This window comes from Amblyomma maculatum, chromosome 1, assembly GCF_055883805.1.
Source record: "Amblyomma maculatum isolate TAMU_Amacu chromosome 1, ASM5588380v1, whole genome shotgun sequence".
In the NCBI taxonomy this organism is placed as follows: domain Eukaryota; kingdom Metazoa; phylum Arthropoda; class Arachnida; order Ixodida; family Ixodidae; genus Amblyomma; species Amblyomma maculatum.
The window spans coordinates 175,752,882-175,770,377 of record NC_139344.1 but is presented as its reverse complement, the minus strand read 5'-3'; the positions used below and the strand labels follow the sequence as shown (position 1 = coordinate 175,770,377).

At 47.8% G+C, this 17,496-nt stretch overlaps 1 protein-coding gene across 3 annotated transcripts in view; it reads right to left on the bottom strand.

Annotated features, from left to right (window-relative positions):
• Edem2 (ER degradation enhancer, mannosidase alpha-like 2) overlaps window positions 1-17,496 on the bottom strand; it is a 129,015-nt gene that overhangs the window by 73,707 nt on the left and 37,812 nt on the right. For all 3 annotated transcript variants that reach the window (XM_084589627.1, XM_084589626.1, XM_084589628.1), the window contains exon 11: window positions 1,139-1,222. In XM_084589627.1, the coding sequence (XP_084445753.1) occupies window positions 1,139-1,222 (84 nt within the window). The remainder of the gene's footprint in view (window positions 1-1,138; window positions 1,223-17,496) is intronic.

Below are 17,496 nucleotides of genomic sequence, written 5' to 3'. Positions count from 1 at the left end.
CCAATGCGGGTGGCAGAGTCATCAAAGCAGCGTGGGTGCCGCTCATATTCCATTTTCAATCCCATCGTGCGCTCTTATTATAGACCACCTCGTTGACCCCAAAGAGCATACCATCACTGCAACACTTCAGATGGCAAAAATGAACAAATAGCCAAGCTAGTCTATCTGAATGACTCCGTTTAAACCAAGATGAAGCTGTTCACAGCCGCGAAAAGCTGGTTGAGACAGCAAAGCCCCCTTTCATCTATATCATGCTGAAAAGATGAGCTTTTAGCTGAAAAACATCTCCACAGTATTGCTGGTGCCTATTTTAGCCCAAGAATTTGAACTTTTACATGCTATGGAGTCTGAAATATCGATCGTGAAAATGTGCAGGTGTGGACAGAAGTAAATAGAGCACATGAAAAAACTGTGTATCAGCGCCACCTAGCCGAAACGGCCAAAAGCATAAATTCACCATGTGTGTATGCCTGCCCTCAGGCAGTGCGACCCTCCCATTACTCCGCTAGCCTTGCATTCGGCTGGCGTCAGTGTATCGCTGATGGTGTGATCAGATGGTCGCGCCGTTGCAACAAACACTTTCTATGCACCTGCCATTGTGTATTTATATGCTTGGGCATTAAATACTCAGTTGTTAGTCAGCGCTTGTGTATCTACTCCTTCCTTGTCTGGTCTTTTTGCAGTGTTTTTCTTTTACGATGTTAAGTCACCAACTCACCCAGCAACACACTTTTATACAATTCATTTAATGTGCGAATGTGACCTAGAAATATAGTTTTCTGGTGGTAAATGTGTTCCATTAAGCAATTATACTGCTTTAACCACTAGTATGCTTGAAAATAATTTTCTAACATGCAGCACATGCACTTGAATACTTACATGTAAACACTTCGTTTTCAGTGAGTCTATAGAAGCAGCCAGGATACCCACTATTAATATAACTTCCCTACTCTCCAAAACACTAAACCATAAATGGCATTACTTCCCATTGTGCTAAATGTAATAAAAGGTGACCATTTCGATGCTTGAACACAACAATGACACAATACTACAATGAAACACTCTCAGTTTACTGCATTTCTTCAAGACATGTAAAAGCTATACTGCTCCTCTCACAAATTTATTCACACGGACTCACCTCTGGAAGAAAGTTGTGAAGCTTCATAACCTGATAGAGCATTTCATGTGTTTCAATGGCCGGCTTGATATCACCTTTGAGCACCTAGCAGCAACCAAAGAGAAACCAAGAAGACAATTGAGACAAATCAAGAAAGCAGCTGTGCAGTACAGCCAACATGTAAAACCACAGCTGACTGAAGTGACAAAGGATTACAACCTAGTCTCAAGCTCCGCGCATGCATTCCAAATGTAAACTAACCCTAAGAACAATAGTAGAACAGTGGACAAAAATAGTGCCTCAGTCTAGTGCCAACATTTCGACAAATGAAAAACAATGGGTAAATTAAGAAACGTTAATACAGTCGAACCCAGATATATCAAGCCCGGATAATTCAAATTTTGGATATATCGAACTCGCGGAATATCCCCTTGAAAATCCCATGTAAAAGTATAGGAAAGCTGTGTCATATATCGAACTCCAATTTCACTGGTCGTTCGATATATCGAACTCTTCACCATGCACTGGAAGTTGCTCCTTCTACAAAGGTGATCGCATCATCCTCGGCCGTTTGCTGCGTGACGTTTTCAAGCTACGCGTGGAAGGAATGAGAACAGTTCGATGACAGCTGGTCTAGAACAGCGCCGTGCCCTTTCCGAAGAGAGAGAGAAAACTTTATTTCAAAAAGAAAAAGAAAAGAGGAAGGAAAAAAGAAAAAAAGAAAAAAAAGGGGGGGGGGGGGCAGTGAGTGGAGTCTTCATTTCAAGACCCCAGTGGCCTGGGTTGCCGCTCTTGCCTGAGTTACCAGCCTTAGCATTGCAGAGTGGCCTCCCACTGCGCCTCCGAATGGTGCATGTCTATGTGTGGAGGTTTGGGGCCTGTGCACCCCCATGTGACGTGGTAGGCGGTGGGCTGGTCGTTGCACCAAGGGCATATGTCTGTGTAGCGTTCTGGGAACATTATGTTGTATTGATGTAAGTTGGGGTAAGTGTTGGTTTGGAGCTGTCTCCATTCCCGCATTTCTTGTGCATTTAGACCCTTGTGCGGAGGGGGATAAATCCTACGTTGTTCCCGTAGGCATTTAAGTCGTGCGCCGTAAGTCGCTGGGACAGGAATGCTGGTTGTGAGATCGGGATTGGTGGCCACTCGGTTTGTGTGACCTCGAGCTAGCCTATCCACGACCTCATTACCTTCCAATCCAGAGTGCCCCGGAACCCAAGTGATCTGATGTTCGAGCTGTGAGGTTGTAGCTAATGGGTTAGTTGTGAAGCGAGCTAATTTTTTAGGTATTCTGCCTGCAAGAAGGAGCCGACACGCCGCTTGTGAGTCGGTGATTACGTGAAGCTCTCGATTTGTCGCGTCTCCGTAGGTAATGGCCAGCACGATCGCCGCCACTTCCGCTTCTGTGATAGTACAGTGCGGGATGGACATGCTGGAGGCTTCTGTGTAGGAAGAGCCCACCACCACGGCTGCTGCTGCGTTCGATGTATGCTCGTATAGAGCGGCATCCACATAGACAGTTCTCGGACTGCCTTCCACTGCACGTTTAAGATAATTCACTCGGGCGTGTCTTCTGCCTTCGTTGTGGACTGGAGACATGTTCTTTGGGATTGGGGACACATATACTCTTGCCCGGTACGGAACAGGAATGTTAGTCGTTGACTGTATAGCTTGTACATCCGAAGGATAGCCAACGTGCTCGAGAATGAGCCAGCCAGTCTCAGTTGACAGAAGGCGTTCCCTTTGGGACAGGAGGACAGCCTCTTGAATTTCTTCAAATGTGTTGTGCAGTCCAAGAGCTTCCAATTTGATGTTGGAGGTGTAAGGTGGGAGGCCTAATGCGTTCCTGTAAGCTGCACGTATCATTGCGTTTACTTTGTTGAGATCTCTTCGGAGCAGGGTGAGGTAAGGTAGTCCATAGGAGAGGCGACTGATAACCAGCGCCTGCACCAGACGGATCGTGTCTTCTTCCCGCATGCCTTTTCTGTTTCTGGCCACCCGGCGGACCATTTTAGAGATCTGCTGTGTTGTATTCTTGAGGTGGTGGAGCACGTGGTCTACTTTTCTATCGCTTTGGAGCCAGAGACCCAGGATTTGTATGAGTGGCACTTCCCGGATTGGGACCCCATGCAGGAGGATGCTAAGATCGCCTGGTGATGTATAGTGGTACCCACATATGCGGATGACTTCTGATTTATCTGGGGAGCATTGGAGCCCGCATCGAAAGGCCTCTGTTTCCACGCAGGTTGCGGCTGCTTGAAGTGTTTCTTCTTTCTGGCCTAGAGAGCCGGTGGTTGTCCAGATCGTAATGTCATCAGCATACAGGGTGTATCCAATGTTCGGAACCTATTGCAGAGCCCTTGCGATTCTAATCATGGCGATGTTGAAGAGGAGCGGGGAGATGACCGATCCCTGTGGCGTGCCCTTGTTTGGCATGTCTTGAAGATCCGATCTCATGTCACCCATTCCTATCGTTGCCGTTCGGTTGGACAAAAAATTCTTGACGTATCAGAAGGTGCGTTCGCCGCAGTTTAAGTTATTGAGCTCGGATAGGATTGCCTCGTGAGACACGTTATCAAACGCGCCTTTTAGATCTAGCGCCATAATGAGGTGCTCGCCTCCTCTCGGAATGTTAGAAAGTACCTCCTGCTTGAGGAGAAGGAAAGCGTCTTGAGTGGACAGGCCCGATCTGAAGCCGATCATGGAGGGATGGAAGAGGCCGTTATCTTTTATGTAGTGTCGAAGTCGCGTCTGGATGACTCACTCGTAGAGCTTGCCCAGGCACGAGGTGAGTGATATGGGTCGTAGCGTTTCGACCGCCGGCTTCTTGGCCGGTTTTGGAATTACGATTATCTCCGAGCGCTTCCACTCAGAGGGAATTGCATTCTTCTCCCACACCGAGTCGTTCAAATATTTGGTGAGGTCGCTGATTTGTGCCTTGCTGAAGTTGCGGAACATGGCGTTGCTGATCTTGTCCGTTCCCGCCGCCGTGTTGCGGGTGCAAATGGGAGCATCGAGTGCCGGATTTTCCTCGCCCTGGTAGGTCAAAGAGCAAGGAGGAGCTGGGCTGGTGCCGATATATTTGTCCTTATGAGCCTGAAGCAGCGTGGCGTCGTCCCCTGGAAAAAGGTGAGTAATACGCTTCAGGGTCCGTGTAGATGTGGATTTTGATTTAGAGGGGTCAATGAGGTTCGGCAGGATTGTCCAAGTACGGGACGTTCCCAGCGTTCCTCTCAATGACTCGCAAAACTGTTGCCAATTTTGTTGTGCTAGGTTGGTGGCGTATGTCTGGGCTTCCTCCATGAGCTGCGTAATCCGCAGACGGAGAAGTCTATTTAGGCGCTGTCTTTTCCATCGCCTCACAAGGTGGCTGCGCTTCTGGCATAGCTTGAGAAGATGGCGGTCTACCTCTGGGGCTTCCAGTGTGCGTTGTATTATTTCGGTGGCTTGCTTGTGTGCTTGTCTGATGTCTTTGCTCCAGTCCTGTATGGACTGAATTGGACCTGATGGAATGTATGCGTTGCGGAATTTGGGCCAATCGGTGATGTGGGCAGCGCCCACTTCCCAGGGTTTCTTCTAGGTTCGTCCATGTAGCCTCAGCAACGTTCTTGATCAGGGTGAGGTCCGGGCAGGAGTCACGGGAGACGCTGTTGCCTTCCCTTGTCGGATATAGAGGGTCAGTGAGGAGTTCCAAACCGAGGGCTTCTATTGCTCGCGCAACTGTCACTCCTCTGGCTGAGTTTGACTGGTACCCCCAGTCCAGGTGGAGCGCGTTGAAATCCCCGACCACGACAAGCTGATTTGCTTGCGCCAGGTGGGTGGCTTCGGAAAGGAGGTTGGTGAAGTCGGCCTTAGCGGGTTGTGGCGGCTTGTACATGTTGATGACGAATGTACTCTTTCGGCCTCGTTTATTAGGCACTATTTCTATCCCTACGTGCTCAACGTCCGGTTCGGATAAGGAGTGCTCGATTACAGTAATGGCGTTTGCGACGAGGATTGCAACTGACGGCATGTGGGGTTGGCGGACCGTGTAGTAGTAGTCTAGCGTCGATGACCTGTCGGCTCCTACCTCTTGCAAACAGATAATGTCAGGTCTGATGAGGGGGGTGCAGAGATATTGTTTCAGCAAACCCTGTTTTCGTCTGAAGCCCCTACAGTTCCACTGCCAGATTTCTATGTGTTCGATGTTCGTGCTATGGTGTGGGGTGCCAACGGGCAAGGGACGCGAGGCCACCTGACTGCTAGGGCCCATAGTTAGTTCGAGAGCGGATTTTGTCCGAACGTTCGTGCAAAATAGAGCATGACTCATGTCCTGCATGATGATTCGACGGGCGACCGGCGGCAGCACAGGGGGCATACTTAATGTTGGGGTCCCGGATGGAGCGAGGGCAAGCCGCCAACGCATGTGACCCCGCACAACGGGTACAACACACCTTCGAAGGATCATTCTTGAGCTTGCACTTCTTCAAAGCGTGGCCATACTGCGCACAAAAAGTGCACAGGGGAACGTGCAGGTCCTCACGGACCTCGACGGAAGTCCAACCGATGGTTACACGACGCGCCGCACAGAGGCGGGCAAAAGCGGGTGGGTCAGTTTCAATAACATGAACAAACTGTCTGGAGCGCTGTGCAAAAGAGAGCCTGACCTTACAGGAAGAAGGGTCCAGATGAAGAGCGTGGTTCCGATGATTGAGTGCCGCGATGAGCTCCTCTGGCCTTATATCGGGGTCAACCCCAGTCAGTTGTACGTGCGGATTCCGCTGCTTGGGAATTCGGACGTTCACGGAGTTCCGCGTTGTCTCGATCCGTGAGATTGCGGACTTCAGACGGTCGAGGTCCTCAGGGTCCCTGGAGGTAACCGTCAGGGCGCGATGAGAGGCCCTGAGAGTAACAGCTCCGATTCCCTCAGCTTCTGGATCAATGTTCGCCTTGAGCAGAGCCGCCACCTCGCTGCCAACATTGTCCAAGGGTGCAACAGAAGTTAGGAACATCTGGTGCAGCTGAGGATCCAGGCAGGAGTCTCCAGACTGAGGAGGCCTGTACGGATGAGAGGTCACAACAGGAGCTGCAATGGCAGCGCCTCCCTGTTGATGAGATTCTGAAACGCCACTTAACGTGGCAGCATATGTCTGAGGGACCTGGGGTTGCCGCCTCACGTCGCAGAGGTCCGCCGCAGTAGTGGTGTCCTGGGTTGTCCCGCAAGCAAGCCGCATTCGGAGGACACCCAGCTCATGCTCTCGCGCCGCCAAAGAGGTCCGGAGCGTTTCTGAATGGTTCAGCTCAGCGACCGCACACGCAAAGAAGTGCGCAGTGCGTCGGTACAGGGCACAGACCAGAGGCAAAAGGACTGCCCTGGTTCCGGGACCAATCTTGTTATCTTTGTCCAGAATTGCCGCAACAGTCTGCTCATGGACCCTCATGGCGTCCGTGTCTGTGCCAAGCTCCAAGCGGTTAGATTGCGGCGACTCCGAGTCCGCAGTTGTCCGCGGCGGAAGGCCCAAGAGCCCCGAAAGCTCAGAGATGTCAGGTTCCAAATGGAGACTGGCGGAGGTGGAGGCAGGGTGGGACTCACGAAGCGTACCAGGAGTTGCAAGGTCGTCGGGGTGGTACGAAGTCTGGTCTGCGGCGGTGTTATGAGCCGCCCGACATGAAGACACGTCGCACAGAGACGATGGGCTGCCTGGAGCAGCCTCGTCGGCCATGGCCAAACAGGCAGCCGGTAGGCCTAACCAGCCAGCAGCCAGAGACCAGAACGGGAAAAAAGGGATCTGAGGGCACGGCCCGCCAGGAAGAAGGCCACTCGAAGATTCTCCCAGGTTTTACCGGGCTCCTCCGAGTAACATGGGTACCTAAGACACCCGGAAATTAATATAAAAGCGAAGTAGCAAGAGAAGCGAAAAGAACCGCCTGTCAGCCAGCCATCTTCGTCTGCGCATCTGCGGTGATCATCTGCTGAGCGCCAGCACGTTAAGTTTGCAAGCCATGTGCGTGAAGGAACAAGAAGGAACCTGTTTGGCAACGGCCGGTATGGAGCAGACGCAGCCAATGCAGCCGTGGTGTTCGAGAGAGGGAAACAACGTAATAGAGAGAAGTGCAAGGGTGTGCCCATTCTTTTCCCTCTCCCCTTCCTTTCTCTTTCCCGGTGTTTGTTTGCAGCAGCATGCACTACGCATGCGCCAACAAGCCAGCTGCCCGTGGCAGAAAGAACGTACGTCAGACGCTTTCTCCAGTGCATGTTGTGAACCCTCTGTGTGTGGCGGCTGACATGCGATGTGCATCTTGTGTCGCTGCGGACGTTAAGAATGGCAGCTGCAGACGTTAAGAATCGGCAGTTTTTTTTTTTTTTTGCTTTTTCTTGCGGTCAACCATTTTTATCGTCGTGCTGAACGTGCGACGCAGCGCAAGCTATGACAGCTGCGGGCGTTAAAAAGCGGCAATTCTTTCTTTTTTTTCTTTTGAGAGAGTCATCCATCCTTGCATCTAAGAATTAACACAAGCACGCGGTCAGCTGCGATCATGACACCGGCTTTTAGCATTGTTTGCTTCAAATGGCATTAGCAGCTATCACGCTTTCCAATGATTTTGTGGCAGTGGACTCCACCTGCCCCAAGCGCGGTGTGATAAAATTTAACCAGGCTTGCGCAATCAAGCCAACATGGGCACTCTGCCAAGTTCGCTCCCAGCCACCGCAGGCACTAGCATTAAATGTATATTCAAAAGATAAACATGCTCTGACGTTATCGCTGTGCAGAATCTTTGTTTACTGCCAATAAATGAGCTGGGGATGTGATGGCTGAAACGGAGGGATGCACCACCGACTATTGCATTTTTTGTTTTTGAAATTCTTGGCGGCAAAAGTGAAGGATGAGGTCAGTATGCGAGCGGGCTGATTACGCGACAAATACGGTATCACTTTTCACGATCACAAGCGGCGTCTCAAGCAGATTTATGTATAGGCGTCTTGCGCTGCCCAGGGGGCACCTGACTGACTGAAAAACTTTACTGAGCAGAGATAAGGGAGGAGAATGTGTGGGTGGGGTCCCTCGAAAACGGTGCTAAAAAGCGCCCCCTAGGCGTCTTCTGGGTAGTACAAATCCCCGGCATCTGCATCCGAATGCATGGAGTCAGTATGAATCTACCGCTTTAATTTGTATTATGTATGAATTACAACGTATTTAAGGCGCTGAAAATTCTTTTAGGGTTGTCACAACATGAAAAAGGCAATAAATAATCCAACAGGCATTATACGACATGCAGCAGTCGGTGGCGAAGTCTCGGCGCGCTGCCAGTCGATATAGCCAGGCGAGTGTCGCACGAATTCGTGGAGCTCTACGAAAGCTTTACACGCAACTAAGATAAAACAAGTGAATACACAAAACAACAACACGGATAAGCAGCGTAAACAAACCGTCTGAGGCACAAACAGTCCTTCCGATGGGCACCTTGAGCCGGCCGTGCATGGGTCGTTGGGGTTTGCGTTCAATGCATGAATGTTCCTGAACTTGTATGTTGATTCTAAGCTGGTTTTTGCTTTTTACACACCGTTTAGCTGATAATTCACACTCGTAATGTTTGGAAATACAAAGTCCACAAACTGGAAAGTCGCATGGAAAGCTGAAGCCACGGGCGCAGGACTGCAGAAACGTTCGAATTACACCGCGGCAGGTGCTTCAGTGTTCGTCGTTACGTGCAGATATCAGTGAAGGCACGCTGATCTCGTGTCACTGCTCAACTGCTAATCGCCTTTAATTTATGTGCTTGCAACTCCAAAGCCAGAGCTTTCGCCTTCTGGGGCAGTGGAGACTTTGCCTATCAGAAGCGCACTGTTAGATCAAGAACGCGCGGTGCATTTAATGACCGAAATAATATTGTCAGCTGCTTAGTAATTGCAAATATACACCAAATGACGTCTATCGCTGTTTTCTCTTGAAAGTGGATGGCTGCTTTCATTGAGATAGCAAACATTTTAAGTAAACTTGTTTGTCGTCCTCCCCTTTCGTTGCTTGACATACGCACGCGCAGTTCTTACTTACACAGCTGCTGAAAACAGTAGCATAACTTACAATTTCTCTTGAAATCACAAATAAACACGTGTACATAACTGGCTGCACTCTATATATTTCAGCTCCGAGTCAGCGGAGTGGCCAGCTTAGAGCAAACGATGTTTCTCTTGAACCAGTGCCTGCATATATGCACCTGACCACCCGTACCAATCGCACCGTAGCCCTGTTTCGTGCGGCTTGAAAAAAAGAAGTTGAACAATGAAACTGTTAACTTGTCCGTGACACCCTACGACGCAAGCGGCAATAGCGGCAGTGACGATGTTTCGGGAAGGATGGTACACGGCAAGATGAATGCCGCATGCTTTCAACATTTTGCCGGAAGGCAGCCGCAACGCTTTTTTTTTTTTTTAAACGTTAGGCTACTGCTGGTTCACAATAATGTCCATGATACATGACGACTCTTTTCATGCTCACAAAGAAGCAGAAAGAAGCACGAATCAATGGAGAAAGCCTGCGAGATAGGTGCTGCAGCATAGGCAGAACCGCCGTTGTACTACCCAGTCAGGTTTTTCTTCGCTGCCACGAGTCAACGCCACCCTATTCAAAACTCCAGTGCAAGGTCCCTATATTGAATTATCGATATACAGAACTATTTCGCGATCCCGTTCGAGTTCGATATATCCGGGTTCGACTGTAAGGCCTCTGGTTCTTGAAAAGGAGGAATCCAAGAGTGGTGTGACTAAGCCAGTGACCCATCAGTGGCTGCCTAAAGATTTTGGTATTTGCCTTGTGAGGTTTAAATTAAAGTCTCAAAGCAACACAGACTATGAGACACACTAGTGGAAGGCTCCGGGATAATTTTTACCACCAGGGGTTCGTTAATATGCACTGGCGTTGCAGGGTACGTGAGCACCTTGCGTTCCATCTCCAATGAAAATGAGGCCACTACAGCCCAAATCACACGCCTCGCCTCAACAGTTGAGTGCTGCTAACAACTGAGCCACTGCAGCAGAGGCTGGAAAAAGATCTTTGAATTATGTGCATAACAAGGTGAAGTGCATTGATGGAAGACCCAACAGAAGAAATGCTCCTTGCATGGTGTTCAACAACAGCTAAGGTATTTGAACACGCTTGACTGAAAGTGAATTTGGTGCTACGGTCATGCAGAACTCCTTTATAGTAAGGTCACTCGGACCGGCAAATACTTTTTACTAAATCAGGTTCTTTACTATATCAACTGCTGGTGATGACATGGCCCTGAAGATGCTAGAAACTTATTTGATTCATGAAAAAAAAAAAAAAAAAAACTCTAAAATACCTCCCATTCCTCTCTTATCATCTTCTTGTGCAATTTTCCTTTTTTTTTTTCAGTTATATGATTTTTTTTGTTTACATCTTGTGGAAGTACTTCTTTAAAGGAGTATAGACACATACATTTTCTGTTCCGGTATTTTTGCTTTAATCAATCCACAGAGGTCCAAAACAGAGGGACTGTAACCCAAAACGTCCCAGCACAGCTGAATTAATTTATTATTAGTGCATTTATCAGGGCCAGTTTCGGTTTCGATCTCTCCTGGCACAAGCGCGCGATGACAAAGTTACGGATGGATGGATGGATGGATGGAATATAGGAGCGTCCCCTTTGAAACTGGGTGGTAGCAGTAGCTATCATGTTCATTTTTCTACCTATATCTTAATTATTGATTTAGATTGGTTAACAAAACCATCATTCTATTTATTAAATTTTTGTTTCTATATTACTAACATTGTCACTTCTCTGCTTTTAAGCCACCAATCTTCCAGTCGTTTTTTGCTAGTTTACACCGCCGGTATACTCACCCGGCCACTGGTATCTCTAAACTCCAGAGCTTCAGGAACAGTGACTGCGCCTGCATCAACTTCCGGATGGATACCATTACATTCGAGTATAATATGGTCAATTGTTTCACTGGAGTTACCACATGCAGCCCATGCGTCATCTCCATTGTTAAATTTCTTTTTGTAGCTGCATGTTCTAAGGCACCCTGATCTAGCTTCAAAAAGTAGGGCACTGCCTCTTGAGTTATCAAAAAAATCTTTCTTCCTGATCTGCATTTTCCACTTTCGGTATAATTCCCCACTCTGTTTCTTTTCCATCCAACTTATCCAATTTTTTCCTTCTGTGTTTTTCACCTGTTGCTTAATGCTCTTTATTTCTCCGTCCTTGTTACTAGCATACTTACTAGTTAGTTTCCTAGTTATTTTCCTCCATTGTGAGTCAACGCTTTTTAAGTACAGGTATTTGAATACTTTAGCTGCCCATCTGTTACTGTCCAATTTCCTCAGGCGTTCCTCATATAATATTTTACTCTGAGCTTCCCATACTTCGAAAGATGCCCAGCCCATATCTCCCTGTACCGCCTCATTTGTGGTTTTGCCGTGGGCACCTAGTGCTAATCGTCCAACTGCTCTCTGATTTATTTCTAATGTCGACTGTACCTCTGATTTTAGGCACAAAACCGCATTTCCGAAAGTAAGTCCGGGCACCATAATTCCTTTCCAAATGCCCCTCAAAACCTCATACCTGTTGTATCCCCACAATGCCCTATTCATTATCCCTGCATTCCTTCGCCCTTTGGCCTTAAGTGATTGCTCATGCTTTCCAATGTATGCCAATCCTTCGTTTACCCATACCCCCAGATATTTATATTCTGCTACTCTGGGTATTTCATGGCCTTGTATTTTAAGACCCTGATCAGTTGAGCCGTTGAAAATCATCAGACCAGACTTAACTGCGCTAAAACTGAAGCCTAGAGCGTCCCCTTGTCTCCGCAATACTTAACTAGAGTTTGCAATTCTTCCAGACTCTCAGCTAGCAGCACAATATCGCCTGCATACATCAAACCGGGGAGGCGCTGCTCTACTGCCTTTCCACCTAATCTACATGACAGGTTAAAACCTGATTACTGTCTTGTGTCCTCCGTTCCAGGTTTATTGTATAAAGCATGAACCGCAGCAGTGATAAAGGACAGCCTTGTCTTAATCCTTTGCATACTTTGACATCTTCTGTAGTTCTTATCCCTTCCCACGTAATTTCTACTTTATTATCCCGGTATATTTCCTGTAGGAACTCTATTATCTCATAACCGATACCTTCTTCTTTTAATATGTTCCACAGGAGTTCCCTGCTTACGTTGTCGTACGCCCCGTTTATGTCCAGGAAGGCCAAATACAAAGGTCTATTTTCCACTCTAGATATTTCGATGCATTGGGTAAGCACGAACAGGCTAGCATCTAAGCGCCTACCATTTCTAAAGCCGTTCTGAAGTTCTTCGAGTATCTTGTTACTTTCTACCCATGCTTGCACCTTTAATTTCACCACTTGCATGGCCAACCTGTACATAACAGATGTTATGGTAATCGGCCTGTAGGATTATATGTGCATCCTTTCTCTTTTCCCTTTATAAATCAAATTCGTTTTACTCTGCCACCAGCTGTCCGGAATTTGCTTATTCGTTATGACTGTTTCCAGAGCTTTTAACAATGTTTCGTTACTTTTTGGACCAAGTTCAATAATCAGCTTGATCAGAATTCCATCTATTACTGTAGATGTGTTTTTAGGAATATTTTTTTCTGCCTTTTTCCAGTTTAGATTGGTCAGTTCTAAGCTGCTTTGTATTCTGCTACCTTGTGTTGCTTCCTGATTTGCAGAGATTACCCTATCGTCACTCTTAAATGGCTCGGCTATAACTGATGTAATGTAGTTCACTGTGTTGTCTCCCTTTAAACAATTTCCCTCGTTATCTTGAATCCGATCCTGCTTTCTTTGATTCTTCTTCCCTAGCCAGCTTATATAGTTCCAGAATTTTCTTTCTCCACCTCTAGAGGCATCGTGTATGTCAGCCATCCAGCGATCGGTGGACTGCCTTATTTTACTTTGGACGAGGGCCTGCACCTCAAGTTTCTTTTGTCGATATAATTCCCATTTTTGGTCGATTTCCTCCTGAGATACCTGTGCTTTCTTTGCCTTTCGGTGTTCCCTTGAAGCAGCCAGTCGTTGCTCAAAAGCTTCCCTGATTTCCTTATTCCACCAGCTCCGTGGCTTCCTCTTTCCATTCCAGCGGTTTGCTACGAGAACACCACCTACTAGCAAGGTTGGTGATCGCGTAAACACAAAATCTGATGACGCATTCAGGTCGTGTTTTTCGTTTGCTTGCAGTCACAGGTGCAAGAAAATATTCTCGTCGAGCAGCACAATTATTACGGCGACGCTGTTTCGCCCGATAGCGCGGACGTTCCTGACATTTCCGGGCACTTTCATCCTGACCCGCTCTCCTGCGACTCAAGCGACGAAGCAGGAATCAGTAGCAGCCACGAAAGCTTCGTGGGTTGACGCGCAACGGCGCAGGAAATGTCAACTGGTAAGAATGTGGAACAAAGGAACTGATTACCGTGAAGATGCTGCTTTATCAGTCCGGTTGGCCAGCACTGTGAGTCAAGCTAGCATCCCAAATAAATGTTTTAGTAATGATGCGATCAGCCACCATAACCCGTAAGCTCTTCCGATGGCTCCCGTGCTCACGCCTGCTCACGTGCTGATTGGTCCCGACGCAACGGGCCTGCGTGCCGCCGTCCAAGCATGCGGCGCCATCTGACGCAATCAAGGCAATCTGGGCGCATAAAGGCATGGCCTCCAAGATCACCTCCTTGCGGGGGTGATCTCGGAGGCCATGGTAAAAAGGCGTGACGGCCGCGATCGGTTTCCAAGTCAGCGGCCTCATAGCATCTGCTTTCGGTAATCTAGCTATCGCGCATCGCTGTTCATTCACTTACATAACTATTTGTACAAAGGACTATTAGTCACGATTAAATTGCGAGGGTTGTTCGGCCAATACTGAGGTCCTGGTAGAAGTAATCGCGGTGATACAAGCGATACAAGCGAACTTTTTTTTTTTCGTACAGCTACTGAAGGCGTCGTGCTTTGAGATGGACTTGCCAGTAAAGCGGCGCTACAGTCCGACGTTTATTACAGCGTTAGCCCGTTCCGATGCGCCGTTCGCTGGCGCTTCAATGTGAAACCAGCTAGGGCTAGCGACATCTAGGATAGGCGGGGAGCGGCGGAGTTCATTCTCGACGCGCCATCGAGAGACACCGTTGCCGAAAGCCCTGCACTTGTGCAGGTATGCTGTTGGGGCCTGTAATGTGCACCAACGAAGAAGCCATCAAGTAAAGCGAGAAGAAGTTAAGTACTTTCTCAGGGCACGGCCAGAATCGGCGGGGGCACCGCCGGTGTTCGAGTCCGGCCTTGTGTCGTCACTGCTGTGTGCTTTGCCTACTACACGTCACAGTTGTTTGATGACGTCATGTTGTTTACCTATGTACACGTTTTCGTCACAGAGATGTCACTGCCGATGGGTTTTGAAAAATGGAGTACTTGCCTGGCTTGTTTTTAAAATCAAATTAAAATATAGAAATTAAAATATCTTCGCGGCAACGTGCAAGGTTGGGATTCCTTGGGGAGCATCTCTGTATAACCAGGAAAGCAATCGCATTCCTTCCGACGCTTCAAAAATTGGTGTCTATACTCCTTTAATATGAATGCAACGTGGCTACGAATAAAAGCGTAATTTTATGTAAAAACTAAAGCCTTGTATGAAATGGCGTTGCTTGCACTGTTTCTGCCATTCAAGAGGCACCGCAATAGATGAGTAATGCACATGACAGTCAAGCGCGGCAAATCCACACATGCTGCACCTCCATTTCTTTCCACTGCTGCCTCGTGCTGCACAGTGCTGCGTATGTTTGGCAGTTACTTCCCTTCCCTATTTCTCATTGCACTTTTATTCTCTTTTATTTTCTGAATGAACTGCGCTGCCTACTTTCCACGTTTGTAGCCAGCTTTACTTTTTCCCCAACATGCCACATTCTTTTTCTTACGGCTTTAAGGCCTATGTAATGTTGCCTTCTCCTCAAAGCTTGCAAGCCTGGAGATAAAGCCATTAAAAAAAAATTCGGAGTTATCATTCTGGTTTTCTTAAAAGAAATATTTGCCTCGTGATCCCAGGTAGCACGTGTGCGGCGATGTGATTTCAGAAGAAGTATGCCGCCATGGCCAGACACACTTTACTGCAACCGATTTTTATCAAAAATGTCTTTACTGCAAAGAAAAAAAGTGTAGAGCCATCTATGAAAGATAAACTGGGACATTGGTTTCACTTTATTACCGCATTTACTCGCATAATGATCGCACTTTTTTTTTTTAAATACTGACCCAAAATTTCGTGGTGCGATCATTACGCGGGGTAAATTTTCTACAAAATATTTTTGAGCACCGAAAACGCAAACAAGTTACAGGTCAGACGTCTTAGAACATATATCTCGATTACAACCAAAAATAAAAGCTGAGTAAGGCTTACCTTCGCAATAAACACGCACGTTAAGCATCACAAGGAGTGTACAATGCCCATTTATTTTTTTTCGTCAGTACTCTAATCAAAGTCTGAATCCTCGCCATCCTCGCTTTCACTGCTGCACGACTCATCGGAAATGGCAGTGTCGTCGCTGGGAGCATCTTCACAATCCCACAGGAAGTCATCTTCCGAGGACGCTCCGAGCACCCTTCTCGTTCACAGTTGTATTCCGGGGCATGTCGAACGTCAGTGGAGTTTGATCGGCGTTTCCAATTTGCGACATGAGGTAACCGCATTTTTCGAGAAGCCTAGTGACGAAGTGATGGAAGTCTATCACTTTGCTTTCATACGCGGCTGGGAGCCGCTGGCACAACGACGTCCGCCGCCTCAGGGAAAGTCCATTCCGTCGCATAAAGCGAGTCGTCCAACCTGAGCTAGCGCGGAAATCCTTTGCGGGGATTCCCAGCTTCCTGGCAGTTGTGCGCGCCTGCGTCTATATCATTTCTAATGACACTGCACAACCATCCTTGTGCAGGTCCCTCACATATTCTAGGACCGCCTCCTCAACACGAGGGAACTTGCCCGTTTTGGGTCCACGGAAAGCCCGCCGTGTCTTGTTTGTAGCCATCAGCTTCTCGCGCTGCTTCTTCCAATAGCGTATCCTCATTTCGTCCACGCCGAAATGCCTACCAGCAGCGCGGTTGCCATGCTCCAGTGCATAGTCGACAGTCTTGAGCTTGAACGCGGCGGTGTAACTGGCATACCGCCCCATGGTGAAATGGCGTAAACTCGCACAAAAACACAAAGCACGCTACGACTATAGTGCCTAGAATATACTGGCTAGTGTGCCGAGGGCGCGCGCTGGCGTGTCTGCCGCGGTGATGCCTTCCCGCCGCCACCGCGGGGCGGCGCTACCAATAGCTAAGGTGATATCGCTCCGCGTTCGCGGCTTCGGCAGCATAAGCGGCATATAGGTCCGGATAGCGCGCTGCGCTTTTCACTGCGAAACCTGTCTCTTGACGGTTTAAGCGCACTTTGTGTCTAAAAACAGTCTTGGTGGAAGACATTCATACCGTCCTAGTACTGTGCGGAGAAAATCATACGCTCAAATAGCGCTCGAGGAAGCGTTTAACAAATACTGTCTGGTCCATGTCTGCTATATATCTGTTTTATTTATTCAGCTGAACCGGATAAGGTCTTAAGCAGAACACATATTGACTTCCTGATATCCAGCGAGAGAAGAAATTTGAGAAAACCACCTGAAGTTGACATGTTGGTTGCAATAGTTTGTTAATCTTTGATTAAACGATTGAGTCCGGGCCGGATTCAATATATTGCTATGAAATATTCCGATGACGATTTTATTTGATCTAGAGCCACTCCATTGCGATCCACGCATCGCGATTGCGGATGTAAGGTATCGTATGCATCTTCCTTCTGAGTGAGCGCTCAATCAGCCCAGGTGGTTGTCCCGAATTATGGGAACTATATTCTCAATCGCGATCTAACCCGGAACGGATCGACGACGACTGTTATTGTCCGTGTGACACAGGTATCAGAAAATACCCTTAATATTTTACACTGTTCATTAATCCAACTTTGAATTTTATTTACTCTTCGGTCTTTTCTTATGGTCCATGGTATATCGCAATGCCGCAGTCAAGTGCTACAAACGTTAATACGTATACGGGCCTCATGCTTTCGGATAGGTTATGTCGACGTTTCTGCAATTCAGTCATGCTTATTGCTAAGGTGATATATATCAGGTTAGTGACGTTTTATAGCGTCACATATATGCTACAGAAAAGAAGGGCGATCTTGCTTTTAGAGCGCAGCTCTTTGGCGCCCGTTCCTGGGTTTCGCGGCGGCGTCGGCGTTGTCCCTCGTAACCAGCTCCACTTTCACTCCCACCTTCCTTCCTTCCATTACGGCGCGGTTGCTGTGTCCACAGAAAACGAGTGAGACAGATACTGCGCCTTTCCATTCA